Raw genomic sequence first — 21,442 nt, forward strand, 5'->3', positions numbered from 1 at the left:
ACCTCCTCTTCAGCATTTTCTTCACTAAATTGGAAAGGTCTTCGCTGTTTGACGTCCTATTCCTCACTTTGCTCGTTTCCTTCGTTGTAACTCTCATACATCTTGACAACTATATCATCACCATCGTCAGAGTGTGGATGACTTCTATTCTCCATAACATTGTCTTCCTCATCCAACAGATCCCCATCGGATCCATTGCTCTGTAATAAGAAAAGAAGAACACTTCCAATACCGCATAGAAATGTGAATGCAACAATTAGGCAAATTGCATACACCAGCGCTTTAAAGGGATGTCGCATAATTATCCTCACAGGATCAATGAAAAAGTCAAATACGAAATCTTTAAACTCCATGTATTCTTTCCACAAAAACCATTTTATAAACATGATAAATTGCCTTAAATTGCTTATTGAATCATCTCTTATGATATCATCAAAACTTGGTGGCGGTAAAATTGGTTCATTTAGCACCTTGGGAGTATTATTTAATTTATTGGCATATTCTAATGCAAATTTAGGCTTGAATGTTTGATTTCCAATTAGTTCCGCTTCACTTATCGAATTGCCCAAATAAATATTATCAAACATTGTTTCTCCATCCATTGTCCATAGTTCGAATCCGATTCCACCAATTGGTTTATCTAAACAATTAGTAACAAGTTTATCTTTTTCTGAGGAATTCGGTATGGCAATTTTTTTCTCAGGTGTCCATGGACCTTTGTAATTTGGATTCTTTACAAGTGGTGCAATCCAAGGACCTCTATAGTCAGGGTTGATTATCGTTGGTGGCACCCATAAACCGCAACCCGTGGTACCACATTTTGGATTCACGACTAGAGATGGCATCCAGTCGTCTCCGGCATCGTCTACTGGTTTCACTGCGGTTGGATCTGGTATATACCTAGGTTCAGATTCGTCCCATTCTTTGGGCTTGACTGCATTAGGGTCTGCGATTCGAGGGTGGGCGTGTTTTTGCTCATAATCATCAGGCATCTTTGCACTAGGATCAGAGATATATTCGCGAGTATCCCAATCTAGTGGTTTACCTTCACTTTCATCAACTAGTTCACCGGGCTCAAAGATTGGAGGATGAAACAAATGCTTTTCATCAAGAAAATTTCCCGTTTTTGCCGTCTTACCATTGATTCTTATTTCAAAATCCTGATTAGGATGTAGAATTAAAGTATACAAATTCGTCAACTCATTGAGCCTTGCCAATGGTGGCTCTTGTAAGACTTTTCTCTCAACACTTCCATTGAGTGATGATCTTGTTATTTCAAAATAAACTCGATTAACGCTACCACATTTATCGGGACCAAAAGCGATTTGAAAGGGAGTTTGGTCATTAAAGAATGAGTAGTCTGATTTCTCGTCTAGTAGTTTTATGTAGGCGCCTGTACAAGACCATTCAACTTGTGCTTTTACTTCGTATTGTATAACAAGTACCTTGCCGTTATCGTTATTGATAGTGTGAGGTAATTTACATGCAATTGCATGATACGAAGCTCGAGATTTCATAACTAACCCCAAATCGTTATCAAATCCAGGATATTTATAAGCTTTTTCAATTGACCATATACCATTATACTTCATTACCTCGTCTCTTCCTTGATCATATTTTTTCGAGTGCGACAGCTTCCATGGGGACTGCGAAATTGACAAATAATCAAACTGTTCGAAAAATGACTCATTTCCTAATTGAGATTGGTCAAATGGTTGATAAACGTTGCTTGAACACGTTACAGTACTTGCTACTAGAAAGAGTTTAATAACCGCCACCACCGCCACCTCAATTGCCTTCATTTTACAAGTTTATATTGCAATTGTATATATATATATATATATATGTATATTCCAAGTATGTAAATAAAATAATTATTCACTATTAAAACAAAGAGACGATGAGATTGTTCCACTAATGTCGCAAAAGTTCATTTTTTCCGTTTTTTTCAAGACATTCGTAAATTTGTCGACACATACCGAATTGGGATAAATTGTAATACGCCACAAGCTGAAAAAAGAAAAACAGAAAAAGCTAAAATTTGTAAAAGTTGGGGGGGAAAAAGTATGCATTAAATTAAAGACAATGACAAATAAGATCACCAGGGTCAGGACGGGGTGTTGGACTTGTAAGAAAAGGTACGTAGGAATAGGAGGATGTGGAAAGAAAGAGAATTTTGTTTTACTGACTTTTGCGGCTTTTTTCTAGACACAGAAAGTGTGATGAGACTAAACCTATTTGTAAAAATTGTTCAAATACAAATAGACATTGTGAGGGGTATGATTTGAGGGTCTCGTTTGATATATTCCAACATGGTGAAGGTAAGTCGTTCAAAAAGGGGAAAAATAAAATTTCTAAGGTGAAAAGTGGAACCAATAAACCTGAGACTCATCATCATCATCATCATCATCGTCTGCTGCTGCTGCTGCTGCTGCTGCCGCTGCTGCTCCTGCGTCAGTTGAGTGTGAGTCCGCTGCTTGCTATTGACGAGATATCTACTGAGCCAGTCACATCGAGCACCAATTTAAATCGGTTTAGTAGCGATTTATTCGAGGATTTGCAAACTTTATTATCAGCGAGTCTTGATCAAATGCCGCAATCCTCTAACAATTTCAATTTTGAAACAGGAGACATTCCTTTATCAACTCTGGATATCGATACTTTTAATTTTGATTCCCAAATCATTAATTTCATTGATAAGTCAAAGATCTTTGATGAAAACTATAAAGAACTATTAAATAGCCCCAAACCACTTGATGATGAAGAAAAATCCACTGCCGCGGCACCACCTGATTCTGCTTCATTGTTCTCCATGAGCCACCAAGAAGAAAATATGATGTTGAAGCATTTTTTCAAAAAATTGTTGCCTCTACTTGATGGCCATCCGAAATCGCCTTGGCCCGATTTGGCGTTAAAATATTGTGATTTTGATATTGCTAGAAGCTGTTTCATTTCATTGGCATGTATACACATGTATGAGAGTAGAACAGGAGGAAACGAATACTACCAAAAGGGACTTGCACATATCAACAACACTATGGATCATTTGATACGTTATATACGAGAAAATGCATACAAAATGAACTCGCAATCGCCTCATGCAACAACTTCAACAACAACAACAACAACAACAACAAAGGAAAGTGATGACATTAGTAAGAAACACATTAGTTATTTTGTCATAATGGTATTAATGAATGTGCATATCCTATTTGCTGTTGTCGAAAAGGGGAAAAGCTCAATGTCAAGGGATTTTTTCAAGGTGTTTGCTGAAATTTGCAAAGACAAGGTGTTTTTCAATGAGATGTTGATGCCCAATGTCAAACAGAGGTCTTTGCTTATTGTGTTGAGTTGGTATGATACTGTGAGTGCAATAGTATCACCCGATTGTCGAAAACCCTACTGTTTGCCCCTGTGGTACGGTACCGTGTCCGATGCTATATCTTCATCCAAAATGATGGGCTGTCCCGGTGAGATCTTTGTAGCAATGTCGGAAGTTTGTTGCTTGCGAAATAAAAAATATTACAAGGTATTAAATACGGAGGAGAAATTTCGATCTTACAACCGAATAAAATACGCATTGATGAACTACCGTGATTACGTCCCTATTAACGATGATGAGAGCAACGAAGATTACTCAAACAGAATGAAATGTGCACTATGTTGGGCTACAGCTGTATGGATTACTTTGAACAACGTGTGTGAGCCAGTCGACCATTTAGCCACCAATAGCAAACTAGTCAAGGAGTTTATTGACATTTATGGACAAATGGATTTTAAATCGGCCATCCTAGCACAAATGGTTTGGCCGGTTTATGCTGTTGGCTGTGAATGCAAAACCGAATTTGAAAGAAGTCATTTGATGAAATTTATTAATACCCTATACGAGAATACAAAAATGGGAACAATTTTTTCCTTAAAAGAGATTGTTTTGAAAGTTTGGGAAAAGAATATCACTCAAGAGGAATATCTAACTCAATGGTTGAGCAAAGGTGTTGACTACTTGCCTTTATGACCCATTATAACACTTTATATCAAAAAATATAAGACATCTTATTGCCCTTTTTACTGTCTCTCATCTCTCCATAGTAATAGAGCTCATCTCTCTCAGCCTTTGTTCTTAAATGTTTTTTTTTCTAATGAGCGTGCACTTACCAAATTCGATCTCTTCACGTTGTTCAATTCCAGCACAGAAAATTTTTCTTTTTTTTTTTTCAGTTTGAACATTACTTTCCTTATAATTCTTTGTGAAGTTCCCTCTTCGTCATAGCATATATATACGATATATTAACCTATCTCTAGGATGACCTACTCAGATTTTACAAAAGTAGAAACCGTCAAGTCATTGAACCAATTTTTGACTGACAAGTCATATATTGAAGGGTATGTTTTTAACTTTGTTTTAGCTCATCGATAATTAATGCCGTATCATATCGCTCTGCTCGATAGTGTTGGTAGCAGCTCGATTGCTCCACTAGCTTGCCCTGCTCGATAGTGTTGCAGTGGTTATTTTTATATGATGATCATAATCTTTGGTCCGTGTTTATGAGGTGGCCTCAAGACCCACCGTATGAGTGACAAAGGAGATTTAAATCAATATTTATCTGATAATTGAGTAACCTTGGACGCTGCAAAAAAAAAGTGTGGGGGTTGGGAGGAGGAGGAGGAGGGATGTTATCGATGAGTTTGGCAATCGTTATAAGATTGATTTGCTAACATTTTTTTTTTAAATTAGTACTGCGCCAACTCAAGCAGATGTAAAAGTTTACCAAGCTTTCCAAAAAGAATACCCAGCATTCACAAGATGGTTTAACCACATTGCTTCTTTTACCGATGAATTTGCTGAATTGCCTGCTGCTGCTGCTAAGGAAGAAGCCACCGCTGAAGCTGCTGAAGAAGACGAGGATGATGTTGATTTATTCGGCTCAGACGATGAAGAAGTTGACGAAGAAGCTGAGAAATTGAAACAACAAAGATTAGCCGAATATGCTGCTAAGAAAGCTGCAAAGGGTCCAAAACCAGCTGCCAAATCTATTGTCACTTTAGATGTCAAACCATGGGATGACGAAACTGACTTGCAAGAATTATTGGACAATGTGAAAAACATTAAAATGGAAGGTTTGACTTGGGGAGCTCACCAATTCATCCCAGTTGGTTTTGGTATTAAGAAATTGCAAATCAACTTGGTTGTTGAAGATGCTTTGGTTTCATTGGATGAGTTACAAGCTGCTGTTGAAGAAGACGAAGACCACGTCCAATCAACCGATATTGCTGCTATGCAAAAATTGTAATATTCGCAATTAAATAGAAGAATGAAATTATTTTAGCTTTGCTCTACTTGCAATTTACAACAGGGAGAGAAATTGAAAAACAAAAAAAAAATTGTAGTTGGTGTGGATTTTATATCAACTCTCCTTCTGTGCAAAATTCCAAAATGGACATTCGAAATTTGCATAGCACCTGAATTCGTTACTTAGGCCATTTTTATGTTCAGGTAGAAAAGTTGTCATTTTCAAACCAGGGTATAATTTTGGCACAATATCCCTCATTCGCTCTCCAGTTGAGGAAATCAACTTGAATTTAGAATCGCCAGATATTGTTTTTTCCAATCTTGCAGCTCCTGAAACAAGAAGGTTCTGGGCTGCTTTTGCGCTTAATGTTTGGCATTCTTCTTCCAAGAAGGGAGGGTCAATGAGAAGTCTATGACATTTATGCCTGAGGTGACAAGGTAGATTTTCTGGTTTTTTATAATCATATACGCTAAAATGTTCTTTTCCTGCAAGAATCTTGAACCTGGGGTCAAACTCCAATAAGTAAATATGTTTAGTTGGTATTTCGTCTAAAGACAATTGTTTTATTGCCGCAAATACCGAAGGTGCAGAGGCAATCACCACAACAGTATCTTTATCGGCGCCCAGCAACAATGCCCTAGCTAAAGTTTTTGCTGTTTCATCCGAATACCAAAATTGCGAAAGTTGCCAGTCCTCTTTGAAATCATCAATTGTAATCAAATCTTGTTTTTGCTCATCGAATTGACCTTGGCTAGCTTCTACTAAAGACTGAAATTTTTCAAGCCGCTCCTTCTCTTCGTTCCTAAATTCTTGCAAAGCAGATAACGCGTGTGCAGATAGAACTATGGGCTCCTCGTCGGAATCACTCATTTGAAACCAAACCTCAAGACCTAAAACCTAATATTTACTTCCTCTTGTCTAAATGCTTGTTTCCAAATGTCAAGGTTGAAGAGTGAAAAATTTACTCATTTGAATATAGCAGGAGAAAAAAGAACATTACATAATACAATATAGAATATAGAATATAGAATATAGAATATAGAATATAAAGTAGAATCAAGATATATATTGAAAATAGGGCTTGTTTAATTTTGAGAAATACCAAGAGATTGTGCCCTGATATACACTTAAGGCGTTACACTAAAAAGCAGGTAAGTGGGGGGGCACTTTGGCTGAATTTTTTTGGCGGGGTGGTTTTGTTTTTCCTTTATATTTTGGGTTTTGGCATGCTGTTTCCGTGTGCACCTTACGAGGTTGTTGCATTTACTGAAGAAAAACTATCCTTTTCTGGTAGTCAAGGTTTACTACTTTCGGAGCTATGGGTGGAGATACAAGGCAAGTTTGAACAAGAAACTGAGTTGGACCTGTTTCAAAAGCAAATTGTATGGACGTGGCTCTTTTTCGATTCAAGAAGAGAAGCAATAGGAGAAGCAAAAGCAAAAGCAGAGGCAGAAGCAAAAGCAGAGGCAGAGGCAGAGGCAGAGGCAGAGGCAGAGGCAGAGGGAGAAAATGGCGATGATGTCAAATTTTACGTGACTTATGATAAGGAGCCAATTACCATAGAGTCGGATTATCAAACTTTTTTAGCAAAACAAGAAAATCCGGCTAGCTTGAAAGTAGTACCAACAAATGATACCCAGTGTTTTTATTTAACAGGCGAGGCCAACTATGCGCGATGCGTTCAATCCTTGGGAGCTTACCCTTATCAGTTGCTTGTTGAAATTGCCAAGCATGGAGAAAAGGGAGTTTGGTCAGTCGAATTATCTAACTCAACTGGACAAGATAAGAGGTCAATGACGGCGAGGTTAAGTAAGTTGGAACAAGCGGGACTCATAGTGAAAGAACACAGATTTTGGGAAAAGGCAAAACTACATAGCACATGGACTGTACATTACCAATTGGCAAGCAATACCACTTTAGAACACTCAGAAGAGGACCAGTCAAGCAGGACGCCACATAAAATAAGGCAATTTATAATGAAATCATTAAAGGAAGCCACAAATCAAATTCGAACTTTTAGAGATTTGAAAGTGGAATTGAAAATGAACAAAAATGAACAGGCATCTCGTTTGTTCAGCTGTGTTGTTGATACATTATGTGAAAGTGGGTACGTGGAGAGAATAGATGTCCCTGACCAAGAGCATTCAAAGAGACTAGTATATGCATTAAAGTTTTTGAAAGATTTACCAGCACAAGCAGTCGACGACTTTATTGACACTACTGAGTTGCTACGTCGAGTTCAAATCAAGCGAGACCAACAAAAAATAGAGCCATTACTTGTAGAAGAAGGAGAAGATGGTTGTGGTGATGGTGATGGTGATGGTGATGGACGAGGAGCAGGAGGAGATATTGACATAACAATAGCAACATTCAACGATGTTTTTCCTGTACAAACACAAGTTTATCAAGCAATCAAAGAGTCGACAAGTGATGGTCTTACGGCAAAACAGGTAATTCAAGGTATTATGGGAGATACTAACCATCGAGGTATATCAAAACTTCTTGAGGTGACAACGGGCTATCTACTTCTTGGACAAACGCTTATTCCTCAATTAGACTACCCCGAAGAAAACTACCAGATGGCACTTGTTAGACAAAGCGAAACTGATGGTCGGATGAAATTCTACCGCTACTACTCTCGAGATAATGTCAAGGGAGAATTGGAGAAACCGCATAAGAAGAGGAGACCTCAGCGGAAAACCACAATCAAGAGTTTAAAAGATTTAGAACGAGGATCAAAGGTGAAAATTGAAAAGACGCCTAATGGACCTTTACTTGAAATACCGCAATCTATACCAGTTGGTAAAGGGGATAAATGTGAAGATGACGATAATGATCAACTTTTGAGCAAGTTTCTAGAGTCAGTAGAAGAACGTGGCTCGGGATCAAAGACTATTGATAATGATATTAATGATATTAATGATATTAATGATGGTAATGATGAAAATGTGGATGGAGATACAGTGTTTAAGAAAAAGAGAGGAAGGCCGAGAAAATACCCGAACAAGGATGAGTCTGTTTGCGAATTGAATGGTAAAAATATTGTTGAAAGGGGTAATACAAATGGAGCTACTAAGACAAACGAAGAAGACGGTCTGATAACTGTAAGAAAAAAGAGGGGAAGACCAAGGAAATACCCATGTATCCAAGAGTCAACACCAGATTCACAATTTTCCGAAAACCTGCCACCTTTAAATGAGAACGAGTTGGAGTTGGAAATAGGGCAAAAGATCATAGAGGACAGCACACAAAATACACAATCTGAAACAAACACTGTGAAAGCATCAGTACCCGAAAAGAGAGGGAACACATCATCAGAATTGTATGATACTTTGCTGCCATTGAAGAAGAAGAAGAAGAAGAAGAAGCAGAAAAAAGAGTCTGATGAAAATGATAATCTAGATGGTACATTTTCAACAGCGACTCGTGAAATTGGTACAGAGGAGGTGTTTCGCGGTGAAATTGATGACCAAATGGATGTTGATACACAAGAAATACAGCCAGATAAAGAAGCAACAAACTCTAGTCACAATGAACATCTAATATCCATAAAACAAGAGCCTTTAACAACAAATGAGAGTAACAAAAACATTTCATTCACTGATTCCGAAAATAAATCTTCATATGAAGAAGTACCTATTAACCAAAGCCAATCATTTACGCCAGTTATAAAAGATTTATCAAAAAGCAAGAGAGCTCGAAAACCACATGAACGATCAGATCTCATGGCTTCAGACGCAACGGGTGCTTTGCGGAGAAAAAAACTTCTTGAATTGATAAAAGAATTGGGAGGTGTTACAGTAGCCAGAGCAAAGTTGGGAAGAACACTAGATGAAAAGCTAAAATCAGAGAGACCAACAGATCCAAAAACAATTATACGTGATATTCATAAGCTCCTTGAAAGTGGTGATTTAGAAGTTCAACTAATACCTGCAAAAAAGAATGGAAAAAATATACCCAAGAGATTATTGATTCTTACCGATCCCGAAGATAGACCGCTGCCTGATTATATTGAAAAAGTCAAAAACGAGTTTGACAAAATGGACAAAGCTGAGCAAACAGAACGGACGGGACATCAAAAAAGAAGAGTTGTTGAGGACTCCTATGTAGTATTCAATACAAAAGAAGCACTTGCCAAAAACGGAACAAGGTTGGCTTCTTTGAAAACGAAAGCATCAAAGACAAAGCTTGGTGATAGTGGTAAGGTGCATGCATCTGCTCAAGATGGACATGGGCGTATTTTGGAACACGATCACAACCACTACACGAATGGTTTATCATCATTATCACAAAAGGAGATTAATGTGAAACTCGAAGTTGGTGATTATGAAGTAGCAGAAAACTCGAAGGAGCACAAAAAGTCCAGGAAGAAGAGCACTACTAAACAGCAAGGCTCAACAACAACATCAAGATTAAAAATAAGAAGCCGAAAACCACTTCGAGGTCCAACAATTGGATTTCCAATAATTTTTGACAAAAACGATGTCACTATTTTATTCCGTGCAGTTTGTGTTTGTAAAGCGTTTAATAAAGCCACCATTGATTACGAGGCTGTGGCATCATTGTTTCGTGGTTTTGACGGAAAGTCTATAAGAAGTTGCTGGAACCCTGTCAGGACACAATTGGGTGGTCTTGATGCAGTAAACAAGGGCGTGGAAGAGTTTGAGAATATCGTAACGCAAGCAATACATGAAGGATATATCTCCTCGGCTGATTTGAAAAAAGTGCAGCTTTCATTTTTTCTAAATTTGTGGTCAAGCTTTGATACGTCAAAAATCATTATCGCCGATAGAAACTCGTTATTTGATACATTTGAAGAAAATGTGCTTCATTATAATGTGATTGTTACTGAGGATGGGGAGGATATACTTGATCAAAAGGAGTTACTTTCGATGAAACAAAAGGAGGAATGGTTAGCAAACAAACCATTTGACCATTCAATAGTGAAAGTAGTAAAGAGACCATTTGAGGAGATAAGAACAGCATTGATTGCTACATTTAGAACGGCGTCTCTGGAAGTGAACAAATCCGCCGTCGAGCGCGTTCTTTCACATTTTAATGCCGATGACATAAATCTGGCGACACAAGCAATGATTATTGACAAAGAATTGGTTCTTTTAGATTCGAACGTGCTGAAGAAGTTCCAATTGACTGAAAAAGTTTACAGTGCGCTTTCTGTGCTGACACTGGAGTCATTTTTGAAGCAAGCTGATCATTTCAAAGAGATGATTGGAGAAATCACCAGTAGTAATAAGGGATTGGTTTTATCTCAAGGAATAAACGATAGCTGTGTTGCGGAGTTGTTGTCACTTTTGTCACTTGGTTCAATTTCGTTACTTCACGTGGATAAACCTTACAAGTTTGATGGTTATGAGTCAAGAGCGATGGATAAGAATAGTCTTGAGTGTGATCTAGTCATCTATAAAAGCTCAATGAACAATACTCCATGGGAACAAAATGTCACAAAAGCACCAGTACCTTTAGGAAGACCAGGATCATATATATGGTTGGATGCAAATGGGCAGATAGATAGTGAGTTATGGAAAAAAATCATTATTGCCGTGGTTCATTATGTACATTATCGCCCAGGTATTCCATTTGATGTTTTGTATGAGAAATTTCACAATCTTATGAGCCTCTTTGAACTCAATATCGTCATGAAATGGTTAGTTGAAAACAATTGTGTTTTGTGCGGTATAGGGGAAGGATACTGGACAACGAAGAACTGGTTATCAATTCTAGGTCTGTGAAGAGAAGAAGACAGGGAAAGAAAAGAGAAGAAAGAGAGAGGGTAGAGAAAGAACAGTACATGCTTTAGTCAATTGTTGGCATACGAGAGTTCAGTATTTCCCAATCTATGGTTTATGTTCCTCTCGATGAGTAACCATCTCTTTTAATAAAACGAGGATTCATAGCAGCGATTGTCTTTATTTGGTTTCTAGATTACCCCTTTCTTCCTCGAAAATTTAGTACTTCACCAAGTTTTAGTATCATTAGTCAGTGTGCTCCACTATCTCGCTTCGCTCGATAGTGTTAGCTTTGAAATGATTCGAAAGAACAGATAGTAAAACAAGCAACCTGTATATGTACACACACAAATACACAAATCTATATTCTCTTTTCTTTTTTGTTTAGAAATAGGAACCACGACCTGTGTATGTGTCATTATCACTTGCAGCAGCAGCAGCAGCAGTACTTGCTTCTTCTTTTTTAGGCTTATAGGGCTCAATTTTGGATACAGGTATCTTACAACCAATCGGCCACTTTGCGTCATTACCGACAGAAGACCAATGTACAATATTGTCAAATTTCAAGTTGTCGTTCTCCAGAGTAAGCTTTAAATTCAATTTGATCAATTGATCATACAAATATGTCAAGTCATTGAGCACAATTCCGGATTTGTCATTAAATGCCGAATTGTTTAAATCCAATGTTGAGATTGAATTCAAACTTTGCAAGATATCCGCATGTTTTCGATGAGCTACCTTATTTCGTAGTTTTCGCAATGTGACTTTTCTCGATAACATAGAGTCGTTACCAGGTTTCACTTCCTGTTTACTTTGTAATGTCAATAGGCTAAATTGAATCAAGCCAAGAGCATTTCCAAGCTTATCTTCTCTATAATGCTGAATGGCTAAGAAAAATCCAGCGTATGCGCTCACGTATCTTTTAACGAGCTTTAGGTAATCCTCCCAGTCGGTATAATCTAGATTAAGTAGCTCTGTGTCGGCTTCTGATTTCTTACCTGCCGATTGGATAAGAGTTTTCAATAGATTCTGGACTACTTCCAACTCGTTCATGCAGTAAATGGCTACTTTGGCTAGAGTAACGTTATTTTCGGTTGTCACTTGTTCATTGTAGTTAAATGATAATCGATTGATCCAAAGAAACTTGGCTAGTATAGACATTTGAATAGATATTTCACTGATTTTCATCAAGAACGAAAACAACGTGGCATTTACACGAAGCGCACCCTTTGCCAATGAACCTTGATTTGGTTCAATCAGGTCTCCATACATAAAGAAGGAGATTGATTTTTTGTACAAATTAACAATTTGTTTCCAGTTCTCGCTATACTCTTGTGGCTTTTTCTCTGGTATGTCCAACTCGATATTAATCGTTTCATTGAGTAAATCGGAAGCAATGCGCATATAAATCAACCCAATAGATATCAACGTCATCCTCAATTCATTAGCTAGAGTCCATTTTGCCAAAACTACTTTTTTCGTTACAGTATTGAAAAACTGCTTAAACCCAGTCTTGGATAAATCGTTCCAAGGAATATTCGAGCTGAAAACTGCTCGATTAGCATCATTTTGACTTGTAAGCTCGACAATGGCTTCAAGATACTCCTCAAGATTAACAACATACCTAATAGACTCATTGGACGTTGATAATTGCGGCACGTGCAACGCCGCTCTCAATGCAAGAAGGTGACTCGGTAAAACAGACCCCGGTTCCTTCAATTGAATTGGTATGGGCGGCGTATGTGGCAAAACTATCATCGAATGGAACCTCTACCCCCTTCAAAAAAAGAAAACAAAAAAAAAAATATAAAATAATACAAAACATCAGAAGAAAAAAAAAAAAGGAGTGATTGAATTTCGAAACCACCTTGGTGATAAAGTTTCTTTATCAACAAAGACAAACAACTTTGTAACAACTCAGGTCAAAAACTTGAACAAAGTGGATTCAAACAACACCAGATCTGCAATCTTTAGATATAAAAAAAAGAGATTTTCTACTTACCTACGCTTTTCTTTTATTTTATTTCTCTCTCCTCCCAGTGTAGTTGTTGTTTTCTTCAACATTGTGTATTCTTCTTGTTGGTTACTTCTCAGTTGTTCTGTCCAAGGTTTGTTGAACTTTCATTTTCTGACCGCCCCCTATCATTTTTTTTTTCCATTTGATTATCTATACAATTTTTTTTTCCTCTCTTTCTCTCTCTTTAGTAGTTTTCCTTATAGGTAAGTAATGGGACCTTTGCTTTAAAAAAAGGGACAAGTTTGACTTTTGGTAAATGTATTATGTCAGAAGTCGTCGACATTCACACCGATGATTCGTCTAAAAAGGATAAGGACAATAAATATGGTATTGTTATAGATTCAGGTTCATCTGGATCGCGGATTCAGGTGTATAGGTGGAAAAATCCAGCTGTGCTTGCTCAATCGAGTGATGAGACTATTCTTCAATCGCCTCCAAAAATATTCCAAGGGAAAGATTGGACAAAGAAGATAAGTCCCGGGATTTCAAGCTACGGTTTAAAGGGGAAAGTTAAAAAAATATGGTTGAAGCATTATCTGGAGTTGATGAAATTTGCAGAGTCGATTGTACCAGTTGAAAAGCAAGCGGAAACACCAGTTTTTGTATTGAGCACGGCGGGGATGAGGCTTTTACCCAAGAAAACACAAGATGCGATTTTATTGGAAACTTGTAGGAGCATCAAAAGCAATACAAATTTCTATTTGCCCGACTGCAGCTCATTTGTGCAGATAATCGATGGCTCTACAGAAGGTATCTACGGCTGGCTAGGGTTAAACTATTTAATGGGTCTGTTTCAAAATTACGATTCGAAAAAAACCACTAATCACGAGTCGATTGGTTTTATGGATATGGGCGGCGCATCGACGCAAATTGCATTTGTACCTTCTTCTCTGGAACAGATTGAAAAACATAAGGAAGACTTGTCATCAGTAACAATACGCAACATTAATGGGGAAACTCAGGAATGGAATGTTTTTGTTGCCACTTGGCTAGGGTTTGGCGCAAACGAGGCCCGCAAGAGGTATATCGAGCAAATGATTACTTTGGCGTCAGTAAATGAAGAACTTCATAACAACATCAACGATCCTTGTCTTCCAAAAGGTGCATCCATTACCTATGAGTTTCAAGGAAGGCCATACAAAATCAGCGGAGTTGGAAATTTCGAAATGTGTACTAGATCAATTTATCCATTGTTGATGAAAAGCATCCCGTGTGAAGACGAACCCTGTCTCTTTAATGGGATTCACGGGCCCAAATTGGACTTTGAAAAGGATAAATTTGTTGGAATATCCGAATATTGGTATACCGCAAATGACATATTTCAAAGTGGTGGCGAGTATGACTACAAAACTTTTAACTTGAAAGCAAAGGGATATTGTGAAAGCAACTGGGAGCAAATATTGATAAACGCAAAGAATGGCCAGTACTCGGGGTTGGACCCAGATAAGTTCTTGAAGGATGCTTGTTTTAAAGCAACCTGGGTGATGAATGTGTTGCATGACGGGTTTGAACTACCCAGACTCGGGATTGAATTGAACCGAGAGGAAAGCGGTGATGCGGATGTAAATGATGTTACAGAAAAACACGTTCCGTTTAAATCTGCCGAGTCCGTAGGCGGCGAGGAATTATCATGGACTTTAGGCAAAATATTGTTGTATGCATCATCACAGATTGAGCTGTCTAATAAGGATAGTGGTAGTATGAAAATTGGAATCCAGCCCAGTGATATTTCAGGCAATTCCTTTATACCGGGTGGCACTACAATTGGCAAAGAGTATTTCAATGAGGAAGATTATAGCGATGATGAAAAGGATAGCGCTTTTGGTCATGCGGTTTACTCGATTTTGTTTTTTTTGTTGTTGATTTTTTTCATTTACAACTTCGGTAAAGGTCATTTTGGGAAATGGAAAAATGGGATTCACAGGTTTCATTTTCCGCCAAGAGAGCTCAAGATGCGAATAAATTCTGCACTTTCCAAGGTTCCAGTCTTTGGCAGATTTCTCAAGCTTACTGGCTCGTACCAAGAGTTGGAACGAGATATCAACTTAGAAGAAGGAATTGGGTTTAACGGTCAGAGTGGGTCACCATTAAAAAATACCGTCCCGCATCTGTCAGTGTTGAGGACACGGCTGGCAATTGATATAAACGATGAATACGAGTCCTCCACGCGAGTCTCTCCTGTACAAAATGTATCAAATACGGCGAATAATTTGCATTTTAATCCTAGAGTCAATAATTTTTTGAACAAACCATTTGTTGTTCCCAAGAAGAATGGACAACCATATTATTTTTTTTCAGAGAACAACAATAGTAGAGAGTCACTTTCTAGAAACCCAACTGGCTCATCCATTGTGCGAACAAAAAGCTCTATGGAGTAAAAAAAAAAACGTTTATATAGAAATACTAGATAAATATATCAAAGTAGATGGGTAGGTATTTTTCTTTTTTTTTTTTTTTTTTAATTAACCTTCTTCTTCTCTATATTAAAAAAAAGAAGAAAAAAAAACTGTTTTTCGCAGCCAAAGCATTCCCATAACGAAATTACATGATCAAAAGTTGAAAGAGAAAAAGAAAATATACCGAGATTTAGCTCTCTACAGGGGTAGATTATTTGTAGTGAGTAAATGTTGTTCATTAAGCTTGTTATTGCTTTGCATCTACATTTTTACCAAGCATTTGGAGCCATAGTTCCCTTTAGGGACTCAATTGAATTAGTTTTCACTCCTGAGGACGTGAAGAAGGGTACAGACTATGTACTATGGAAAGTTCCCAAGGTGAAAAATGACTTTAAAACCACTGTAAAGCAGAAGTTGCTCAATCGGTTATTATCTAAGGATATACAAGAGTTAAATCCATACTATACGGGAGATGAGATTGAACCAATGATGGCGAATCCGGCACTTGAAACAACAACAAATACAGCGAACATGATGGCTGCGAAAAACAATGTACAGAATATCGAAATTGAAATAACCAAACCTAGAGGATTTGTCAATTCCGTACTAAAAGGACCATCTCCTACGGAGAAAGAAAAAGCCAAAATCCGTTACATCAATGAGGAGAACAATGAAATGGTACATAACTTGGCTACAAATGGTGAACCCGAGGTTGGGAAACAAATTGGTATATTGCCACAATCAGAACATGTGGGATACCTTAGTCCCTCACAAATTAAAAATCAAAAACACAAGTTCGACATTAAGCATGTGCCTAGTAGAGACTTTGAGAATCATATACAAAACGATAATGATTCTTCTGATGATGATGGGACTTTGATTGATCAAAAAGATGAAGATGTCGTAACAAATGTAGATTCCTTTTATGATGATGATGATGTTTAATAAAAGGTTTATTATTATTATTAAGGGGGCTCAGAAACGAAACCCCCCTTAAAAGAAATAAACCATATCTTTTATAACTCATTTTACACGACCATCTCTTTTTGAGATTTTTTTTTTTTTTTTTTTTTTCTTTTTAAAGAAGTCATCTCATCTCATCTCATCGGGGAACTTTGTAGCTAGCTTTATCATTCTCTATTACTGCAAGATGAGGGTCAAGAAGCCGACTTCGAAAAGAGTCACCACTCGTATGAGAGAGGGGATTAAAAAGAAAGCTTCTGCCAAAAGAAGGAAAGATCGAAAATTATCAAAAAAAGACGTGACATGGAAGTCTAGACATAGAAAAGATCCTGGTATACCTGCTAGTTTTCCGTATAAAGATCAGATAATAACGGAGCTAGAGGAGAGCAGGCGTGCTGAGAGAGAAAGAAAAGAGGAGTTGAAAGCCCAGAGGCGTAAAGAAATACAGGACGCTATAATGAGAGGAGAAGAAGTTAATCAAGATGACATGGAAGAGGAGTCTCTTGACGATGATGATGATTCTGAGGAGGGGGCAAATGGATTGAGTGCATTACTAGAATCTGCACAACAAGCGGCAAGAGAATACAACGGAGAAGGAGATGGCGATAATAACGCCGCGATGATGGATTCAGATAATGAAGAGGATGTAGAATACGAATTGAGTGAAGTTGAAGACGACGACCAGGACGAAGAAAGGGGGGTTTTAGAAAAATCACGCAAGTCCTACGATAAGATATTCAAAGCAGTTGTTGATACATCGGATGTTATTCTATATGTGCTTGATGCGAGAGATCCCGAATCTACAAGATCTCGAAAAGTCGAGCAAGCTGTATTGCAGAATCCAGGTAAAAGACTTATATTAATCTTGAATAAAGTAGATCTTATTCCTACGGAAGCACTAAATCAATGGCTCAATTTTTTGAAGTCATCCTTTCCAACTATACCTATTAAAGCTACACCAGGAGCCACAAATGCAAACTCTTTTAATAAGAATTTGACAGGTAGCATGACAGCAGATACTTTGTTGAAAGCTTTAAAAGCTTTTGCAAGCAAATCAAACCTTAAAAGATCAATCATTGTAGGGGTGATTGGGTATCCCAATGTGGGGAAATCTTCAATAATTAATGCATTAACAAAAAGACACAATAACCATTCCAAAGCATGCCCCGTCGGCAATCAAGCCGGTGTGACGACCTCTATGAGAGAAGTCAAGATTGATAATAAGTTGAAAATTCTTGATTCTCCAGGTATTGTATTTCCTGATGAGATAATGAACGCCAAAAAGCAATCCAAACTGGAACAACTCGCCAAATTGGCCTTGTTATCAGCAATCCCTCCAAAGCAAATAACCGATGCTACTTTTGCGGTGAAACTTCTTTTGAAGAAATTTTCAAACAATACAGAAATGGCTGAAGGATTAAAGAGTTATTACGAGTTACCTCCTCTTCCTTCATCAGACTTGGATGAATTTGCAAAACACTTTTTAATTCATATTGCTAGAACCAAGGGCAGATTGGGGAAAGGTGGTATTCCAAACTTGGAATCAGCAGCAATGTCTGTGTTGAATGATTGGAGAGATGGTAGGCTCATTGGATGGTCTTTACCTAAAGCGTCTAAGCAAGCAAGTGCCGCCGATCTTGTTGCCAATATAGATGCTCCTAAAAGCTCTCTAAGAAACGAACGAGAACCTCCAAAGATTGAACAAACTACAATAGTCTCTACTTGGGCAAAGGAGTTTGATTTGGATGGGCTTTTGGGGCAAAACTAAACAGTATACAAATAACTCAAAATAGTTGACCCTTTAATAGAACTCGTCTCACATGAATAGCTCTTATTCTTTGTAAACAAGTGCCCTTTGTTTTATGTGCTTCCCTTTCCATCTCATCTCATCTCATTTTTTATTTTTCTGTTGATTGAGAATTATACGCGTTTGTAATTGAAATTTTCATTCTACGCGATTTATGTGACTTTTTTACATTTGACAAGAGAAAGTGGAGATGAGAGATGAAGCAGAGGACGACGATTGGGAGTTTCTGGATGACGAGAATATCGAAACTACTCATGGTAGTGGTGGTGGTGGTGGTGGTGGTGGTGGTGGTAGTGCAGTAAAAACTATAGATGATTTAGTGTACAAAGTGAGTATACCTACGCATCATGAAATGGATTTCCACAATCTCAAAACTTATATATACCCTACCAACTTTGAGATTCGGGACTACCAGTACGATATTGTGAGATCGGCCTTTTATCATAATTTATTGGTTGCACTTCCCACGGGTTTAGGTAAGACATTTATAGCGTCCACTGTTATGCTAAACTTTCTACGATGGTTTCCTAAAGCCAAAATAATATTCGTGGCGCCAACTAAGCCGTTGGTTGCGCAACAAATTAAAGCCTGTTGTTCGATAACTGGGATCTCAAGTTCTAAGGTGGCCATTTTGTTAGACAAGACAAGAAAGAATAGGTGGGAGATTTGGGACTCTCAGCAGGTATTTTTCACAACACCACAAGTTGTGGAAAATGATTTAGCGTCAGGAATAGTGCATCCAAAATCAGTGGCATTGCTTGTTATTGATGAAGCCCACAGAGCTAGGGGTAACTATTCATACAATAATGTTGTCAAGTTTCTCAAGCGGTTCAATGACTCATTTAGAGTACTAGCCTTAACAGCAACACCAGCAGCAGATGTAGATGGTGTTCAGGAAGTGATTGACAATTTACAAATTTCCAAAGTAGAGGTGCGTACAGAGCAAAGCCCCGATATCATAAAGTATATGAAGAAAAAAAATGTTAGCAGACGTGTTTTGGATACCTCGTTGGAGATTAAGGAATGTGTTGAACTTTTGTCCGCTGCAATTACTCCTGTTCTTAGGTCAGCTAATGAAAAGGGGTTGATAGACGTAACTGACCCGTCAAGAATTAATGCGTTTAAATGTATGGAAGCTTCACGAAGGCTTATATCGAACAATTCCATTCCTGAGGGTTTAAAATGGGCCAACTATTTCATATTACAGCTTTTGGGAACCGTGGGGCAGTGTTATAGACGGTTGAATATTTATGGAGTTAATTCGTTTTACAGTTATTTTAATGAAAAGTATAAAGAGTTTACAACGAAATGGAACAAGAAAAAGTCCAAGAATAAATTGAACGCCGATTTTTACTTTAGCCAACCTATCAAACAATTGATGGCGAAGCAGGAAAGTGTATTGTCCAGTCAAACTTTCAGTCATCCCAAGATTGAAGCTTTGATGGAGGAGCTAGATGATTTTTTTCAAGATGAATACAAGACAGACTCAAGAGTGATTATTTTTACAGAATTTAGAGAGTCGGCATTGGAAATAGTCAAGACACTTGAAAAAGCCGACGCACGATATAAACCACATATTTTCATTGGACAAGCAAGGGAAAAGGAGAAATTTGATGAAGAGAATTTTGGCAAGAAGACAAAGACGAAGAAAGGCACAGTAGATAAGAACAACAAAAAGAAGGACAAGAATAAGAGTGGATTGGAGATTGAAAGGGACTCAACAAGAAGTAGTTCAGAGAGTGCTCAAATTAGTGGTATGAATCAAAAATTGCAAAAAGAAGTTATAAAACAGTTTAAAAATGGTGATTATAATGTGCTAGTAGCTACTTCAATTGGTGAAGAAGGTTTAGATATAGGAGAAGTTGATTTGATTGTATGTTATGACTCAACAGCATCACCAATCAAAAACATTCAACGTATGGGTAGAACCGGTCGTAAACGTGACGGTAAGGTTCTTTTATTGTTTTCGAGCAATGAAGAAGCAAAGTTTGATAGGGCAATGGCCGGTTACGAATATATCCAAAACCACATCATGAAGGGTGATTTGATTAAACTTTGTCAGCAGAACCGAATAATACCTGACAAGTTTACACCTATAGTTGTGAAAACTTTTATAGAGATACCAGAGGAGAATATGATTATTAAACAAGAAGAAGACGAGGATGAGATCATTCGTATAGCGACACAATGCATGTTGAAGAAGAGCCCTGAAAAAAAGCGTCGATATGTGAAGAAAGAGAAACGACCAAAGCAATTTTTTATGGCTGATAATGTTGAAACTGGGTTTCAAACCGTTACAAGTATGTTGAAAAAGAGTGAAGGTATAAAAAGAGCCGAGAGACCAAGCAAGAGAGCTTTATTGGATAGTGTAATTGATTCCAGTGGTGATGAGGTGGCAATGTTTAGAGTCCAAGATAAAAATCAACAACAGCAACAGCAACAACAGCAACAACAGCAACAGCAACAACAAGAACAGGATAGTATTGAGGAGTCTCCAAGTGAAGACGAGAGGGTAAACAAAGCTGACCATTTCACACCCGCTACTTCCATTCTTGACAGCAATGATGTCATACCTGCATGCTCTACATTTGGAGAGATTCTGAATCAATCACGAGTTCATATCGACCTTTCAGATGATTTTTCGTTTAGCGAAGAGGAAGATGAGCCTGCTCTTAAGGGGAGAATAAATGAACCTCCTGATCATGCAGGGGCTAATGAAACGAGAGCGGGACAATCTCACAGAAAATCACCAAGAAAGAGAAACCTTATTCAGGAAGATGAATTGAGTGATGAGAATGGGCAGGGTAAATCATTACTGCCATTACCACCGCTATCTTCATCATCACCTTCGCGGCCGAAAAAGAAATCGTTAGGTGTAAAACGACTCCGAGCTCAGACGGCGAACGTCCAGCCTCCAAGAGAGAAAAAAACAAAAATATTTATTGACGATGACGTTTCATTTAAACCAAATACAAAAGGGGGGGTACCTTCCAGTTTTGACGATTCATTCGATGATGATGATGATTTAGATGAGGTTATAGCCCATTACAGGTCTTTAAAACGAGCATAAACTAATACAAAGTAACAAGCAGCAGCAGTAATGCATTATCAACCGCAACAGGTACTCTGCTTTTCCCTAGCAAGACTTTTTTTTTTTCCTTTTTCTTTTTTGGGGCCATCACATTTTATGGGGGGGGGGTGGGGTAAGAGTCTAAAACATC

General features: G+C 37.9%; 9 protein-coding genes across 9 annotated transcripts; 6 read left to right on the plus strand and 3 right to left on the minus strand. All coding sequences in view use genetic code 12, as the record gives it.

The window, feature by feature from the left end:
• Positions 1-56: 56 nt before the first annotated feature.
• KGF56_004032 (calnexin) lies at positions 57-1,802 on the minus strand (the record flags this gene model as incomplete). The annotated part of the gene is made up of 1 exon (XM_049325428.1): positions 57-1,802. One exon carries the CDS (start codon positions 1,800-1,802, stop codon positions 57-59), a length of 1,746 nt encoding a protein of 581 aa, XP_049178890.1.
• Positions 1,803-2,085: 283 nt separating this feature from the next.
• On the plus strand, positions 2,086-5,291 carry EFB1 (translation elongation factor 1 subunit beta; the record flags this gene model as incomplete). The annotated part of the gene is made up of 3 exons (XM_049325430.1): positions 2,086-2,138; positions 2,209-3,981; positions 4,736-5,291. 3 exons carry the CDS (start codon positions 2,086-2,088, stop codon positions 5,289-5,291), a joined length of 2,382 nt encoding a protein of 793 aa, XP_049178891.1.
• Positions 5,292-5,405: 114 nt separating this feature from the next.
• On the minus strand, positions 5,406-6,161 carry KGF56_004034 (protein-lysine N-methyltransferase; the record flags this gene model as incomplete). The annotated part of the gene is made up of 1 exon (XM_049325431.1): positions 5,406-6,161. One exon carries the CDS (start codon positions 6,159-6,161, stop codon positions 5,406-5,408), a length of 756 nt encoding a protein of 251 aa, XP_049178892.1.
• Positions 6,162-6,517: 356 nt separating this feature from the next.
• Positions 6,518-11,041, plus strand: KGF56_004035 (transcription factor TFIIIC subunit; the record flags this gene model as incomplete). Its single annotated transcript, XM_049325432.1, has 1 exon — positions 6,518-11,041. One exon carries the CDS (start codon positions 6,518-6,520, stop codon positions 11,039-11,041), a length of 4,524 nt encoding a protein of 1,507 aa, XP_049178893.1.
• A 381-nt stretch (positions 11,042-11,422) lies between these two features.
• On the minus strand, positions 11,423-12,796 carry KGF56_004036 (uncharacterized protein; the record flags this gene model as incomplete). The annotated part of the gene is made up of 1 exon (XM_049325433.1): positions 11,423-12,796. One exon carries the CDS (start codon positions 12,794-12,796, stop codon positions 11,423-11,425), a length of 1,374 nt encoding a protein of 457 aa, XP_049178894.1.
• A 522-nt stretch (positions 12,797-13,318) lies between these two features.
• On the plus strand, positions 13,319-15,433 carry KGF56_004037 (apyrase; the record flags this gene model as incomplete). Its single annotated transcript, XM_049325434.1, has 1 exon — positions 13,319-15,433. One exon carries the CDS (start codon positions 13,319-13,321, stop codon positions 15,431-15,433), a length of 2,115 nt encoding a protein of 704 aa, XP_049178895.1.
• Positions 15,434-15,679: 246 nt separating this feature from the next.
• Positions 15,680-16,396, plus strand: KGF56_004038 (uncharacterized protein; the record flags this gene model as incomplete). The annotated part of the gene is made up of 1 exon (XM_049325435.1): positions 15,680-16,396. One exon carries the CDS (start codon positions 15,680-15,682, stop codon positions 16,394-16,396), a length of 717 nt encoding a protein of 238 aa, XP_049178896.1.
• Positions 16,397-16,601: 205 nt separating this feature from the next.
• KGF56_004039 (RNA-binding GTPase) lies at positions 16,602-18,182 on the plus strand (the record flags this gene model as incomplete). Its single annotated transcript, XM_049325436.1, has 1 exon — positions 16,602-18,182. One exon carries the CDS (start codon positions 16,602-16,604, stop codon positions 18,180-18,182), a length of 1,581 nt encoding a protein of 526 aa, XP_049178897.1.
• Positions 18,183-18,411: 229 nt separating this feature from the next.
• On the plus strand, positions 18,412-21,291 carry MPH1 (3'-5' DNA helicase; the record flags this gene model as incomplete). Its single annotated transcript, XM_049325437.1, has 1 exon — positions 18,412-21,291. One exon carries the CDS (start codon positions 18,412-18,414, stop codon positions 21,289-21,291), a length of 2,880 nt encoding a protein of 959 aa, XP_049178898.1.
• Positions 21,292-21,442: the final 151 nt, after the last annotated feature.

This window comes from Candida oxycetoniae (genome assembly GCF_023343755.2).
Source record: "Candida oxycetoniae strain CBS 10844 chromosome Unknown scaffold19, whole genome shotgun sequence".
NCBI classification, from domain to species: Eukaryota; Fungi; Ascomycota; class Pichiomycetes; order Serinales; family Debaryomycetaceae; genus Lodderomyces; species Lodderomyces oxycetoniae.